The 15,749-nt window shown below is 45.6% G+C and overlaps 1 protein-coding gene across 6 annotated transcripts in view; it reads right to left on the bottom strand.

Moving 5' to 3' along the window:
- Positions 1–3,103: 3,103 nt before the first annotated feature.
- The window catches only part of BCL9 (BCL9 transcription coactivator), a 185,989-nt gene continuing 173,343 nt past the window's right edge, over positions 3,104–15,749 (bottom strand). For 5 of the 6 annotated variants that reach the window (XM_040423016.1, XM_040423017.1, XM_040423018.1 and 2 more), the window contains 2 exons: positions 10,951–11,208; positions 3,104–5,130 (listed from right to left, as the gene is read on the bottom strand). In XM_040423016.1, coding sequence (XP_040278950.1) covers positions 4,058–5,130; positions 10,951–11,208 — 1,331 coding nt within the window. In that variant the 3' untranslated portion in view covers positions 3,104–4,057. The remainder of the gene's footprint in view (positions 5,131–10,950; positions 11,209–15,749) is intronic. The other variant, XM_040423020.1, reaches the window with a different exon arrangement.

Here is a 15,749-nt window from a genome sequence, read left to right as displayed (position 1 = left end):
TTTACAAATTATCCCCTAACTAAAACTAAAATGATCGCTGGGGGTCTGATCAGACCTGAGAACAGAAGCTCCCCCGATCTGATGGTGCGGCAGGATGAGCATGTGACCCACTGCTTCCTTTATTCTTTATGGGACCAGCCTAGTGCTGGACTCCGCTATCCGCAGCAGTCACATAGAGAATGAATGGAGCTTCAGGGACACGTGATCAACCTGTTGCTCTATTAGATGGGTGGGGAATAGGACCCCTGCTCTCAGGATCGGTGGGGGTGCCAACAGTTGGACCCCACCAATCAATTATCCTCTATCCTGTAGAAAGGGGATAATGGGCAACCTTGGCACAACCCCTTGAAAAGGGGTTGTCTCACTTTTGCAAATAGCATTTATTAAGTAGAGGAAGTTAACTCGAGGCACTTACTAATGTATTGTGATTGTCCATATTGCCTCCTGTGCTGGCTGGATTCATTTTTCCATCACATTAAACACTGCTTGTTTCCATGGTTACAACCACTATAGGAAAAGGCGCCCTCCACTCTGGTGGCCGCGACAGTGGCACTGTACATAAGCGAGTTTCCGCCTAGCGTCCGGTGACGCCACTGGCACTAATGCTGGCGACGTCACTGGGAACAGTGCTAGGCAGAAGCCTCCGGCCTAGCAGTGTAAAAACTACAAACATGCTCATGTCAGAGGGGTGAAAATTGGGATATGTTCAGGTTCAACTCCGAACCCAGACAACCCCCTTTAACTTCCTCTACATAATAAATGCTAATTGCTCAAGTGAGACAACCCCGTTAAAGGGAACCTGTCACCTGGATTTTGGGTATAGAGCTGAGGACATGGGCTGCTAGATGGCCGCTAGCACATCCGCAATACCCAGTCCCCATAGCGCTGTGTCAGCATAGTGTTCCTTCCCTGTGCTGGCATCAGCCTCAGGGAATGAACTGCGCATGGGGGACAGGACTCATCTCGGGGGACAGGACTCATCTCGGGGGACAGGACTCATCTCGGGGGACAGGACTCATCTCGGGGGACAGGACTCATCTCGGGGGACAGGACTCATCTCGGGGGACAGGACTCATCTCGGGGGACAGGACTCATCTCGGGGGACAGGACTCATCTCGGGGGACAGGACTCATCTCGGGGGACAGGACTCATCTCGGGGGACAGGACTCATCTCGGGGGACAGGACTCATCTCGGGGGACAGGACTCATCTCGGGGGACAATTTGCATATGGATCAAGTAAAAAAATAGAAAATATAGACAAACTGCTCACTCCCTTCACAATTCTGGAATGGGTGCTCTAGTCTCAAATTGAGTCACTCAAATCAACATAAAGGAGTATAGAAAATATATACTTTAAGAGACTGGCACTCCCTCGCAGAGAAATTAATTTCCGTATGAGGGAGTGCCAGTCTCTTAAATCATATATTTTGCATATGGATCAAATCGTGTTTTTTGACACAATAAAAGCACACAGAGCTATGGGGACTGGGTATTGCGGATGTGCTAGCGGCCATCTAGCAGCCCGTGTCCTCAGCTCTGTACACAAAATAACAGACCAGCAGACATATGGACCGTAGGAACACTACAAGCCGTTCAAAACACCACATAATAAACAAACAAAAAAACGGGCCAACTGACCCAAGAGAACCCCAATAAAGTGCACATCCACAAATATAATAAAAGGCACATGAACTTATTGAAGCATAAAGACACACAAAGAGCTTTGTAGATTTGTGGACGAGCACTTTATTGGGGTTCTCTTGGGTCAGTTGGCCCGTTTTTTGTTTATTATATGGACCATAGGTACCCGCAGTCTGTGGACTTCCATTGACAATCTATTGTTGTGGGCAAGCTCTTTGACCTGTGAAGAGCACTTCAGCTGTTGTGAAACTACAACTCCCAGCATGCACACTTGCTCAGCTGTTCTCATAACTCCCACAGAAGTGAATGGAGCATGCTGGGAGGTGTAGTTTCACAACACCTGGAGCGCCGGAGGCTGCTGAACCCTGACTTGCAGTGAACAGGGGATTCCGTGTTCCCTGTAGGCGTTACCCGTCACTGTAATCCTGCTTGTGATGATGAAATGACTGTTGAAAAGTCATCTCGACCGAACGGGAAGCGTCGGCCTATGAAGAAATAAAAACTGCAGGATTTTGGCATATTTTTAAAATAAAGAATGTAAAAAAAAAACACTTTTAACATAAAAACCTGCTTTGAACAATAGGTCACTTTTTGAGAACACATTCCATTCAATTCAGTGCACTGTCCCTGCATCTCTCCAGCATGCTGGGAGTTGTAGTTTTACGAGAAGCTAGAGAGCCACAGCTTTCAGACCAACACTTTATAGCAGCCACGCTCAACCTGCGGCCCACCAGCTGTTGCAAAACTACAACTCCCAGCATGCCTGAACAGCCTACAGCAGGGCATTGTGGGAGTTGCAGGGCCACAGGTTGAGCATGCCTGCTTTATAGTGAGACAAGCGGCAAATGCAGTTCAGCCACTGACCACACGGGGGCGCCTGCGATGCAGAACAGGATAAAAGCAATCATTCGGACGAGGCAGAAAATTGTCACACAGAAATTCAGTCCATTTTTGTGTTAAATTCTCTATTCCGACGACGTTCGTTTTTTTTTTAAGAAAACCATAGCAACAGAAGTGCGTTACATTGCGTTCCTGGAACAAACAGTCGGCTCGCCTTTTTGTAAGAAATATATTTTATTTTTTTCTGACACCACAGCCCTGGCAAGTGGTTTTGTACCAAATTTAATGGAGATTACACAGAATGTTTAACGCTGGGGTAAGAGGGACAAAGAGGAAGAGTGAAAAAATAACCGTCACAAAATGGAGAGAGAAAAAAATATAATATATATATGTAAATATATATATATTTATATATAAATCCCACAACTGGTTTCCGCTCCCACATCATGAAATACTGGGGGATCGCTCGGAGAGGGGGGTAACTGGAGATAACTGCATATGGTCTCACTGTCCGTGTATGTAACAGCATAGAGTCTGGCTTCTTGAGAAAAGCGGGAAAAACAAAAACAGACTAAAAACGGGGAAAAAAAAAAGGCAATGTCAGTCTCTTAGAGTTTTTAGTCTCCCTCCCAAAAACTTTACACAATGTGCAGAAAGAGTTAAAAAATAAAAAAACAGGAGACACTGAGCGACACAGAATGAGATCGGGAGGAAGAAAAAAAACTGACAAAAAAAAAAAAAATGAAGTAAAATGATAGTTGTATTTACTCTCCATAATTTTAGATTTTCATAAATTTTTTTCCTTTTTTTTTTTTTTTACATTTTTTCCTAAGATTTTATAAAGAAAGGAGAACGCCTAAAACTGGACTGAATAGTCACTTTGTGCTTTTTTTTTTTAGCTTTAATAATACTCTTTCTGTATGAGGTCTTAGTTTGGTTTTTTTACTATACAACTGGAGTTAAAAAAAAAAAAAAAAGTAACAAGAATCTGACGACGGATTATCCGCCAAGAAGTAAACAGCATGAATCGATTCAATCTCCTCTCACACGCCAAGACTAATCGCCTCTGCTAAAATATAAAAAAAAAAAAATATCCCTTTTACAATATTGTACAGTACACAAAAAATAAAATAAAGATAAACCAGGTGTCTTTAAGAAGCCAATCCGAACGACGTAAACATACAGGATGGTGCAACTCATGACAAATGGCAAATTCTCAAAAACAGCTACAGATTATTTTTTTTTTTCATCATTTTTTTTTTAATCCCCCAAAAGCAGGTGCCATCATGGGATACCCAAGTCCACAAAAATATTTTTTTTTAAAATAAATCTTAAAAAAAACAAAAAAACAAAAACGGAAAAAAAAACAAAACAAAAACACCTTGGATAAATGAAAGCAATGCTCAGACAGTTTTCATACATTCTTGAGTTTCCTCCAAAATTAACAATTTGGGTCTTTTTTTGTTTGTTTTTCACCTATTGCATGGCCAAAAAACGTGACTCCTTTATAGGTTAAGATTCCTCAAGAGATAATCTCACGTCTACAATTTGTAATCTGTTCGTTTTCGTAGCAGCTTAAAACATCATGTTCCCCGCGTTACCAGGTCCTTGGCCGAAACCACCCATCCCCACGTCAGTAGGCATTCCTCGGGGTCGCATCTGTGGGGGAATCATGAGGTTTTGTTGAGGTCCCATCATCCCCTGCATGGACATCAACATGTTAGGAGAGCCCACAGGACCTGGGTGACTATAGAGGACTCCGGGCATTCGTTCCTTACCCGGCATCATACCCACCCCTCCCGGATTTCCCATCATAGTTAGTTGGCCAGGCATTCCGGTTTGTGCTGGTGACATCATGCGATGATGAGGTCCAATCATGCCTTGCTGCATAAAACCTGGAGGCCTCATAGAATTGTGGCCAGGCATATCCACTGGGCCAGGTCCTCCCATGCCGCCCATCGGAATACCCATTCTCACGTTTGGTTCTCCCATCATAGCAGGCAAATGTGAATAACCAGGTCCTTGTTGATGCTTTCTGCCTGGAACTTCCCCACGAGGGAAATACTGCAGTGTTTGACTGGGTTTCTCGGATGGAATAATCCTTGACAGGTCAAACTCGGGGATTCCAGATGCCCCTGGTCTAATGACTTCCTGTAGGTCCGGGTCAGTGAAAACTGAAGGCATATTATTTCCCATAATCCCAAAGGAATCCGGCCCCGATGGACAACCCGACTTACAAAGTGCTGGGTCCGCGTTCGGGGGCAGGTTGCCTGGGCGACTTAAAGGTCCGTCTCCCGGAAAGCCCATTCCAGGCGGAAAGTTTCCCTGCCCCCCGTTAGGGCCGTTGTGTGGAAAGGGAAGTTGCGGAGGTGACTGGACTGATTGAAATCCTTGGGCAAATCCCATGCGTCCCTGAGGCACCATGGGGGGATCTTGAGGACCGTGAGCCATCATGGCATTATGTGGCATCATCCCCGCACCCATAGGTCCTCCATGAGGTGGTACATTGGGTTGCATGGCATTTGGTGAGGGCATCTGTCCGCCGTGGGAAAGAGGCTGCGTCATTCCCATCGGGCTTAGAGTCGGCATGGAAACACTGCCGTGAGGACCCGCCATCTTTGAAGGATTTTGGGGATTCATGACCATACCTAAAAAAAAAAAAAAAAAAAAAATTATAATAAATAAATGAGAGGATTTAACCACTTAATGAGCAAAGGTATTTTGAACGGTGACCCAACAGTTTTTAGCGATTAACCCAACAGTTTTAGCGTTTTTTTTTAAAGTAAGACTATCTTCAAAAAACGTTTATTTTTTATATTTGGAGATCATTTTGGGAAAAAAAGAAAATTCCAAAAGTTTGCAAATTTAAACGTGTTTTAAAGGCGTTTTCTGGGAGTAGAATACTGATGGTCTATCCTCAGGATCAGATCAGTTTGGGTCAAACCGCTGGCTCCCCCCCCCCCCCCCCCCCCCCGCCGATCAGCGGTGTGAAGAGGTTGTGGAGCTCCAGCCACTTTCTAAGCCAGTGATGTCAGGTTTATCAGTCACATGACCTATGTGCAGATCAGTCCCCATTCAAGTGAATGGGCCTGGGCTGCAATACCAAGAACAACCACTCTACGACGGACGGCGCTGTGCTTGGTAAGCCATAAGGAGGCCGCAGCTAATCAGTGGTAGTGCCAGGTGTTGGACCTCCCACCTTCAGATACTGATGACAGGCCATTCATATTTTGCTCCCGGAAAGGCACTTTAAAGGTTCTTAAGCGCCCTTATACCTGATCAGTGGGGGTCCGACTCCCTGGACCCCACAGATCAGCAGACTCTACGTCGTATAGTGGTTGTGCATAGGGTATAACTTCTAACAACCAGAATACCCCTTTAAATGGGACTGAGATGCACAAAGGCCATGTGACCAATAGACATCACAGGTCGAGGTCATAGCGCTCGCCTAAGCGCAGTGGCCCCTTCCAACAGCTGCGGTACAGGGAGTCGGATGCCTCCAGACAACCCATTCTGAGGATAGGGCACCAATGTTTAAGTACCAGAAAACCCTTTTAAGGCCTCACTCATACGGCGGTTGTTCGGCCGTGCCCGTATTGTCTGCAAACGGCGGGTCTAAAATATACTGGCACCGGCCGTTTGTGCACCGCATCACGGGTGCTGATCCATTCACTTAAATGGTGTGGTGTAAAACAGAGGCAAGAACCCCCACAGAAGCAATACGGAGTGCTTCCGTAGGTTTTCTCTCCATGCCTCCGCATAGGGTGTAGATAGATCACGGACCCATTCAAGTTGAACGCGTCTGGAATAGTCTGCGGAAACTGCATGGATGTTGCCCGTGCAATGACTACAGCAAATGCACGGAACGGTCAGCACACGTTCCTGTGCATGAGCCCTAAAGGGAATATACTGGGGCTAGGAATTCAGACAAGGCCTCATGCACACGGCGGGTCGGCAATCCACTGCCACCCGCCGTGTGCACCCCGCATTACGGATGCGGACCGATTCACTTGAATGGGTCCGCAATTACGGAGATGCAGAACAGAGTCACGGAACGGAACACCAGAAGCACTACGGAGTGCTTCCGTGGTGTTTCTTTCCGTGGACATGTCATTTTTTTTTTTGTGGTGCGGACATACCACGGACCCATTCAAGTTGAATGGGTCCGGCCCGCTGCACGGATGTTGCCCGTGTATTGGGGACCGGAATTGCCGTCCCCAATGCACGGAACGGCCGCATAACGGCCATGTGCATGAGGCCTAAGGCTGGTAGAAAGATTTTTTTTAATGACCTAGATTTTTTTAAGTTTTTCTTTTCTTCTGGGGGACCTTATATGTATTTCATGACATAGAATGTGTCGGCAGATAAGAACCATTTGGCCCATCTAGTCTGCCCAATATACTGAGTACTATGGATAGCCCCTGGCCCTATCTTATATGAAGGATGGCCTTATGCCTATCCCATGCATGCTTAAACTCCTCCACTGTATTTGCAGCTGCCACTTCTGCAGGAAGGCTATTCCATGCATCCACTACTCTCTCAGTAAAGTAATACTTCCTGATATTACTTTTAAACCTTTGCCCCTCTAATTTAAAACTATGTCCTCTTGTAGCAGTTTTTCTTCTTTTAAATATTCTCTCCTCTTTTACCGAGTTGATTCCCTTTATGTATTTAGCAGTTTCTATCATATTCCCTCTGTCTCTTCTTTCTTCCAAGCTATACATATTAAGGTCCTTTAACCTTTCCTGGTAAGTTTTATCCTGCAATCCATGTACCAGTTTATTAGCTCTTCTCTGAACTCTCTCCAAAGTATCAATATCCTTCTGGAGATATGGTCTCCAGTACTGAGCACAATACTCCAGACGAGGTCTCACTAGTGCTCTGTAGAGCGGCATGAGCGCCTCCCTCTGTCTACAGCAGGCATATGGCCTATTCTCAGGATAATCTGATCAGTGGGGGTCCGACCCCCGACACCCATGCCAATCAGCTGTTTGAAGTGGTCACAGTGCCATCCATTGTATAGTGGCTGTGCTGGGTATTGCAGCCCAGGCCCGCGGTGGGGCTTTACTCAAACAGCTGATCGGTCGTGGGTGCCAGGAGTCGGACCCCCCACTGATCAGATACTGATGACCTATCCTGATAGGTCATCACTATAGCAGAACCAGAAACCCTATTAAAAACATGTTCCAGTAACCATTGCCCACATGTACCGACACAAGCAACGCACACCGCCTATGCCATCTGGCCTGGGTATCCGATTGCCGGGCACCTGACCTGCAGCTGGCGAGATCCTCCGTGCGGCCGATAACCTGGAGCCGAATATTTATGGCGCCTTAATGGGAGAAATTCACAGTGAAGTATTAACCCTTTCATGACCAAGGGTCATTGATGCCCCCATGTCCACATCTAATTTAGCAAATCTGACATGCGTCACTTTAGGTGGTAATAACTATGGAACGCCTTTACTTATCCAAACCATTCTGAGATTGTTTTCTCGTGACACATTGTACTTCCTGATAGTCACAAATTTGAGTCAATACATTTCACCTTTATTTCTGAAAAAATCCCAAATTTACCAAAAATTTGGAAAATTCGCAATTTACTAAATTTAAATTTCTCTGCTTCTAAAACAGAAAGTGATACCTCATAAAATATTTATTACGTAACATTCCCCATATGTCTACTTTATGTTGGCATCATTTTGTAAATGTCATTTTATTTTTTTAGGACGTTAGAAGGCTTAGAAGCAATTCTTAAAAATTAAGAAAATTTCCAAAACCCACTTTTTAAAGGACCAGTTCAGTTCTGAAGTCACTTTGTGGGGCCTACATAGTGGATACCCCCCCATAAATGACCCCATTGTAGAAACTGCACCCCTCAAGTTACTCTAAACTGATTTTACAAACTTTGTTAACCCTTTAGGTGTTCCACATAAATTAAAGAAAAATGGAGATAAAATGTCTAAATTTCACTTTTTTGGCAGATTTTCCATTTTAATCCATTTTTCTCTTTAACACATTTAAGGGTTAACAGCCATACAAAACTTAATATTTATGGCCCTGATTCTGCGGTTTACAGAAACACCCCACATGTGGTCGTAAACTGATGTACGGGCCCACGGCAGGGCGCAGAAGAAAAGGAGCGCCATACGGTTTTTGGAAGGCAGATTTTGCTGGACTTATTTTTAGATTCCATGTCACATTTGAAGCCCCCCTGATGCACCCCTACAGTAGAAACTCCTAAAAAGTGACCCCATTTTGGAAACTAGGGGATAAGGTGCCAGTTTTTTTTTTGGTACATAGGATTTAAATGCTCTATATTACTTTTTTTGTGAGGCAAGGTTTTAGCACAGTTTTTATTTTTTACAAGATTCGTCTGACAGGGTAGATCAGGTTGTTACGGACGCAATGATATCAAATATGTCTAATTTCTTTGTTTCAGTTTTACATAAAGCATTTAAAAAAAAAATAATTATGTTTTTGTGTCTCCATTTTCTGAACGCCATATTCTTTTTATTTTTCTGCTGATCGTCTTGTGCAGGGGCTCATTTTTTGCAGGAAGAGTTGACATTTTTATTGGTACCATTTTTGGGTACATTGATTTTTTGATCATTCATTATTACACTTTATGGGGCAAGGTGACCAAAAAATTGGTTGTTTTAACATAGTTTAAATTTATTTTTACAGCGTTCACCTGAGGTTAGTTCATGTGATATTTTTATAGAGCAGATCGTTACGGACGTGGCAATATGTATACTTTTTCTTATTTATTTAAGTTTTACACAATAATAGCATTTAAAAAAAAAAAATAATTGTTTTAGTGTCTCCATAGTCAGAGCCATAGCTTAATTTTTTGGACAGATTGTCTTAGTTAAGATCTCATTTTTTGCGGGATGAGGCGACGTTTAATTGATTTTAATTTCGGGGGCATACGCATTTTTGATTGCGTGGTGTTGCACTTTATGTGATGTTAAGTGACAAAAAAAAAATTGCTTTTTTGGCACTTTTTTTACGGTGCTCACCTTAGGGGTTAGGTCATGTAATATTTTTATAGAGCAGGTTGTTATGGATGCGGCAATACCTAATATGTCTATTCTTTTATTAATTTCACTTTAACACAATAATAGCAGTTTGAAGCAAAAAAAAATAATCATATTTTAGTGTCTCCATTGTCTGAGTGAGTTTTTTATTTTTTTTTAAACCGATTGTCTTAGGTAAGAACTCATTTTTTGAGAAACGAGGTGACGGTTTTCTGGTACCAATTTGTAGGACATACGCCTTTTTAATTGCTTGGTGTTAACACTTTTTGTGATGTAAGGTGACAAAAATAGTGTTTTGTTTTTTTACACAGTTTGTATTTTATTTTTATGGCGTATCAGACAAGGTGGATCATGTAATATATTTATAGAGCCGGTCATTACGGACGCGGCGATACCTAATGTGTGTATTTTTTTTACTTTTTTATTTATGACATAATGAACTGATATGAGAATTTTTATTTTATTTTCAATAAAATTTTAATATATTTTTTTCCCCACTTGTTTTTACACTTTTTTTTTAATTTACCAAGACCCATCAGAATCTTTAAGATCCAGTGGGCCTGATCACTATACAGTACATTGCAATAGTCATCTATTGCAATGCACTGTATAGTCAGCGCTACATTTACACTAAGACTGATCAGACTCTCAGGGTCTGATCAGCCTTAGATACATGGCAGCCCGGACACCTTTGTAAGGCGTCCGGTTGCCATGGCAACCCGGACACCTTTGTAAAGCGTCCGGTTGCCATGGCAACCATTTCAGCAGCAGCGGCGTGATGCAGGAGACGTCACGGGCGGGTGCTGACCGTGGCATCTAAAGGGGTTAAACAGCCGATCGGTGCCAGCACCGATTTCGCCCGTTGCAGCAGAGTGTTAACTGTAAATTACAGCTAACACTCTCTGCTGATGGCAGCAGCTCCGTTCCTGAGCCGCTGCCATCAATGCCAGCACATAGGAACAGGCTGCAGGGGGACAATGGAGGCAATCGGAGGCACAATGGCAGCATCTGGGGGCATATGGGGAGCAGTGAAGATATCAGGGGCATGGGCACACAGTGGTGGTCATTGCTGATTTCAGGCGGTGATCTCCAGCATGGAGATCACAGCCTGAAACCAGCATTTTTACAAAGTGCCGCGCTGCGGTCAGTCTGCACAGACAAGGCAATCTGAGCGATCTCCGGCAAGGGACCACTCTGATTGGTCCCTTGCCGGCATTACTGCACTGTATGCTGCCCGTGACCGCAGCAGAGCAGGGACAGAAACTTTAATCCCAGCGTTTTGCAGCACTTGGATTAAAGAGCTGCCATGACGTCTATACACGTGCTAGCTGCACGGGGTATGTGCAAATAGCACGTATATAGCCGTATGGCAGTCAGGAAGGGGTTAAAAAACGAAATATAGAAAACTCGCTCTGTGGCGACAACTCACCTGACATGTTATTCATAGGCGGCAAATTGGGCGAGCGGGCAGGAGGGGAGTCGTCATCTGAGCTGGCCACCGTCTTGATGGCGTCGTGGTACAGAGGCGTGGAGCTGGGCATGGCGAACTTCGACATCCTAGACATCATAATGGAGAGCGGGTTTTGGGACAGGGTGGGCTCGGGTGCCATCGTGTAGCTAGTGCTGGAGGGAAGACTTCCAGGATGATTTATCGAAGCAGACTGGCTGACTGGCGGAGCGGGCCCTCCTGTCAGGACAGAGACAAGCATCAGCACATGGACCTAAGGGAAGGGACTGACGCTACAGCTACACGGGAGCGTCACCCCCGGAGACCCCAACCCCTACTTATCCAGAGTATGACACAGGCTGCTGCAGAACCCCCCAACACACGCCTCAGCTGCTGCAGAACCCCCCAACACACGCCTCAGCTGCTGCAGAACCCCCCCCAACACACGCCTCAGCTGCTGCAGAACCCCCCCCAACACACGCCTCCGCTGATGCAGAACCCCCCCCAACACACGGCTCAGCTGATGCAGAACCCCCCCCAACACACGGCTCAGCTGATGCAGAACCCCCCCCAACACACGGCTCAGCTGATGCAGAACCCCCCCAATACACGCCTCAGCTGCTGCAGAACCCCCAACACACGGCTCAGCTGCTGCAGAACACAATGACACACAAACATGGTTCTGTAGAAGTGGAGGTGTGCATTATAGCGAATTATCTGCCCCCCTCCTATACATTATAATGATCACATGACCTCAGATCTGTAGTCAGCAGGAAGTCTCACATGACTCCAACTAATATTTGTATAATTTACAGAAGGGGGAGACATTGTACTGGATATAATGTACATAAACTTTGCAAAGGTTTTGCATTATTTTTGCACAGATCCAGGTTTACTCTAGTCACATCCAAAGCTGCACACAAAACCCTAACAGTTATGACATGGAACCAGTGCTGGGTCGAGACAGAGAATACCTGTAATAGACTGCATTCAGCTGACACGTGTGGAGAATTATCTGGCAACCCCATGTCCTCGCCCACATGGTACAGTATAAAACCTAGTCTCCCTGTGACCCCTAGAAGACCATGCTCTGCAGCCTGGGACCTTACAGGAAACAGCTTCATCTGTGACTGGAGTAGAAGGGCCTAAGGGTGTGATTTCAGGTCAGGAATGGCTGATACCAGAGGGCGATAGCTCACACAATAACGAGTGACGTATCTATTAAGGGTCCATTCAGACCTCTGCAATTTACAGATCCGCAAAAAAACAGAGACCGGCGGTGGGCATTCCACATTTGGCGGACCGCACATGGCCGGCCCTGTGATAGAAATCTTTTTTTTTTGCGGGGCTGCGGAACGGAAGTATTGATGCGGACAGCACGCGGTGTGCAGTCCGCATCTTTTGTGGCCCCTTTGAAATGAATGGGTCGGAACGGATGCGGACCCTGAACTATGGACGTTTGAGTGGACCCTAAAAGTGGCAAAGGGCCTCTGAGAAATGAGCTGCAACGGAGCGGTTGCTAGGGGCAACAGCTGCAACGCTTGCAGAAACCTTCCTCCTTGCACAGCGGCTTGCTACAGTGTATCAGCCTCGAGGGCAGGCCGATTTGCCCACTTAAGATGGCCTGCACTGATGCACTGAAACAAACCATCAGCTGCGAAAAATAACAGACCTGTGAAGCGTTATCGTCCTTCTGTAAATAAACAATGCTTCCACTCACCAACAGCAAGCTGAGATCTTGCAGAATGGTGGAACAGAAAAACCTAGAAAACTGCAGAACTTTTCGTTACACGATGTATTCCATTGTCTGGTTCAGAAAATCTCGGACATTTGACGTTATTTCAGCGACTGGTCCCCAATTAGGACCCTCAGCTATTAAGGTGCCTGTCTCAAATGAGATCTCATCTATTGATGGCAGATCAGAGAGACGTGTCCTTTCTGCTGCAGCTGTTTCCCTACAGCAGCTCAGGGGGGCGTGTCCTTTCTGCTGCAGCTCTTTCCCTACAGCAGCTCAGGGGGCGTGTCCTTTCTGCTGCCGCTCTTTCCCTACAGCAGCTCAGGGGGCGTGTCCTTTCTGCTGCAGCTCTCTTCCTACAGCAGCTCAGGGGGTGTGTCCTTTCTGCTGCAGCTCTCTTCCTACAGCAGCTCCAGGGGCGTGTCCTTTCTGCTGCCGCTCTTTCCCTACAGCAGCTCAGGGGGCGTGTCCTTTCTGCTGCAGCTCTTTCCCTACAGCAGCTCAGGGGGCGTGTCCTTTCTGCTGCAGCTCTTTCCCTACAGCAGCTCAGGGGGCGTGTCCTTTCTGCTGCAGCTCTCTCCCTGTAACTGTCACAGCTTCTAAGGCTGGGTTCAGACCTGAGCGTATTTGATATGCGTGTTTAACGCGCGTTTTTGTCGCACGTTTTTATGCGTGTTTTTTGCAATAGTAAACGTGCGTCTGACGCGCGTTTGTGTGATTGACTGCAGTGTCCTATGGCCACAAACGCGCGTCAAAACGCCCCAAAGAAGCTCAAGAACTTGTTTGAGCGTAGGGCGTTTTTCAGCGCGTTCAAACGCGCTGTGAAACGCTCAAGTGAGAACCAGGGCCATAGGGAAGCATTGGTTTTCATGTGTTGAGCGTTTTACAGCGTGTTTGAACGCGCTGTAAAACGCTCAAGTGTGAACCCAGCCTAACAGTAGATAGAGCTGGTAGAGGTTGAAGGATGGAACTGAACACGTGTGACCACCTCAGTAGGTGGACGTGCACACTAACAGTTTGTATGGCTGAAAAAATAAAAAAGCCATATGTCCGCCCAGTTCAGCCTTCTGTAGATTAAACCCCAGGGGGCGCCAGTATAGTGATGTAAAGGGAGGACAAAGTAAATTATAAAACTAATTTGCCATGGTAACACAATCCTAAGGGGGTTCAGCTCTGAACCCGGGAATATCCCCTTTTTCACCCCTCTGAGATGAGCATCAGAGCATTCCATGCTCCCCCATGTCCTGCGCTGTATCGCAAAGGGTAAGGGCTGTTTCGTTTATATTTTTAACACCGCTAGGCGGGGGGCTTCTGCCTAGCAGTGTTCTCGATGACGTCACCGGTACTGATGGCTAGGCTTTAGCCTGTAAACTGGGCTAGGGCAGCGAGAAAGCCCACCCATTAGTGCCGGTGAAGTCACCGCCTAGCAAACCCATGGAGAGCCCGGTACATCACCGGATCTGCAAAAAATAAAAAAATAAAAAAGTGCAGAAAAGAAAAAACACCAGCAAAAACCTACATGTAAAAATACCCCATCAGGTATACTATTTACAGATGCCAGGCAAAAGAACCTGTCTTGACCCAGGTGTAAATTAATACTTCACTTTTAATATGATGCTCTAAAATATGAAATGTACTAAACGAATGTGCGATTACACTCTTTAATTGAACTTAAACAAGACCAAGAAATGATAAATTAAAAAACACAATGCACCCCTGCACTGTTAGCGGCATTCAATGTACACAATGAGAGTGTGAGAGATGTGAGATCTCCCACCTTGTGTAATTGTGAGCAAGGCGCGACACTGCCGCAGCACCATGTGTGGCTCTCTCACAGCTGAGAGTAGTTGTAATGACAACCTTATAAACTGATAGGGGAATAGTGATTCAACCCTCTACACACAGGGCGCTTTGCTCATAAGAGAAAGTAGTGGCGTTTGAGGCCGTTGCAACCTACTCAGTGCCCAGCAGTGGTTGCCCTATTGATTCAACAGTGAGACCAGCACAACACCGTCGGTGTCTGACCGCCAGGTGCTAATGCAGTGAAGAGGTGCAGAGCAGTTAGAATCTAAAGCTGTCCCCCGACATGTTTCGCCAGTGGTGCTGCGGCAGTGTCGCGCCTTGCTCACAATTACACAAGGTGGGAGATCTCACATCTCTCACACTCTCATTGTGTACATCGAATGCCGCTAACAGTGCAGGGGTGCATTGTGTTTTTTTTATCAATTTATCATTTCTTGGTCTTGTTTAAGTTCAATTAAAGAGTGTAATCGCACATTCGTTTAGTACATTTCATATTTTAGAGCATCCTATTAAAAGTGAAGTATTAATTTACACCTGGGTCAAGACAGGTTCTATTGCCTGGCATCTGTAAGTAGTATAGTTAAATAACCTTACCCAGGTTGGTCCCAAAATAAAAATACGAATACCCCATCAGGTAAATAATGTTCATTTTTATTAGAATCCCCCCTCGGAGCATGGTTAAGGCTACTTTCACACCAGCGGTTTTACTGGATCTGGCACGGTTCAGCAAAAACGCTTCCGTTACCGATAATACAACCGTCTGCATCCAATATAAACAGATCCGGTTGTATAATCTTTAACATAGACGGATCCGTCATGAACTCCAATGAAAGTCAATGGGAGATGGATCCGTTTCCCATTGACTTGCATTGGGGGTCATGCTGGATCCGTCTTGCTCCGCATCCCAGGACGGAAAGAAAACTACAACCTGTTGCGGTTTGCTCTCCGCTATGGGAACGCAATGGAACAAAATGCATTTTGGTGCACTCCGTTCTGTTCAGTTTGGTCCCCATGGACAATGAATGGGGTCAAAACGGAAGCGTGTTTTTTTCCCCAGTACTGAGCCCCTATGACGAATCTCAATGCCAGAAAACTAAAACGCTAGTGTGAAGGTAGCCTAAGAGGAATCCATCTTCAGGGTCTACTGAATGCTGAAGACGCCGGATAACTGGATGAGGCGGAGGGCCTCCGCTCTCCCTGCCCCAGCTTCTGTAACAGAGTGTACTACAAATACCACCCTGAC

The sequence above is a fragment of the Bufo bufo genome, chromosome 3 (assembly GCF_905171765.1).
Source record: "Bufo bufo chromosome 3, aBufBuf1.1, whole genome shotgun sequence".
Classification (NCBI taxonomy): Eukaryota; Metazoa; Chordata; class Amphibia; order Anura; family Bufonidae; genus Bufo; species Bufo bufo.
This window is presented reverse-complemented; position numbering and strand designations above follow the sequence as displayed.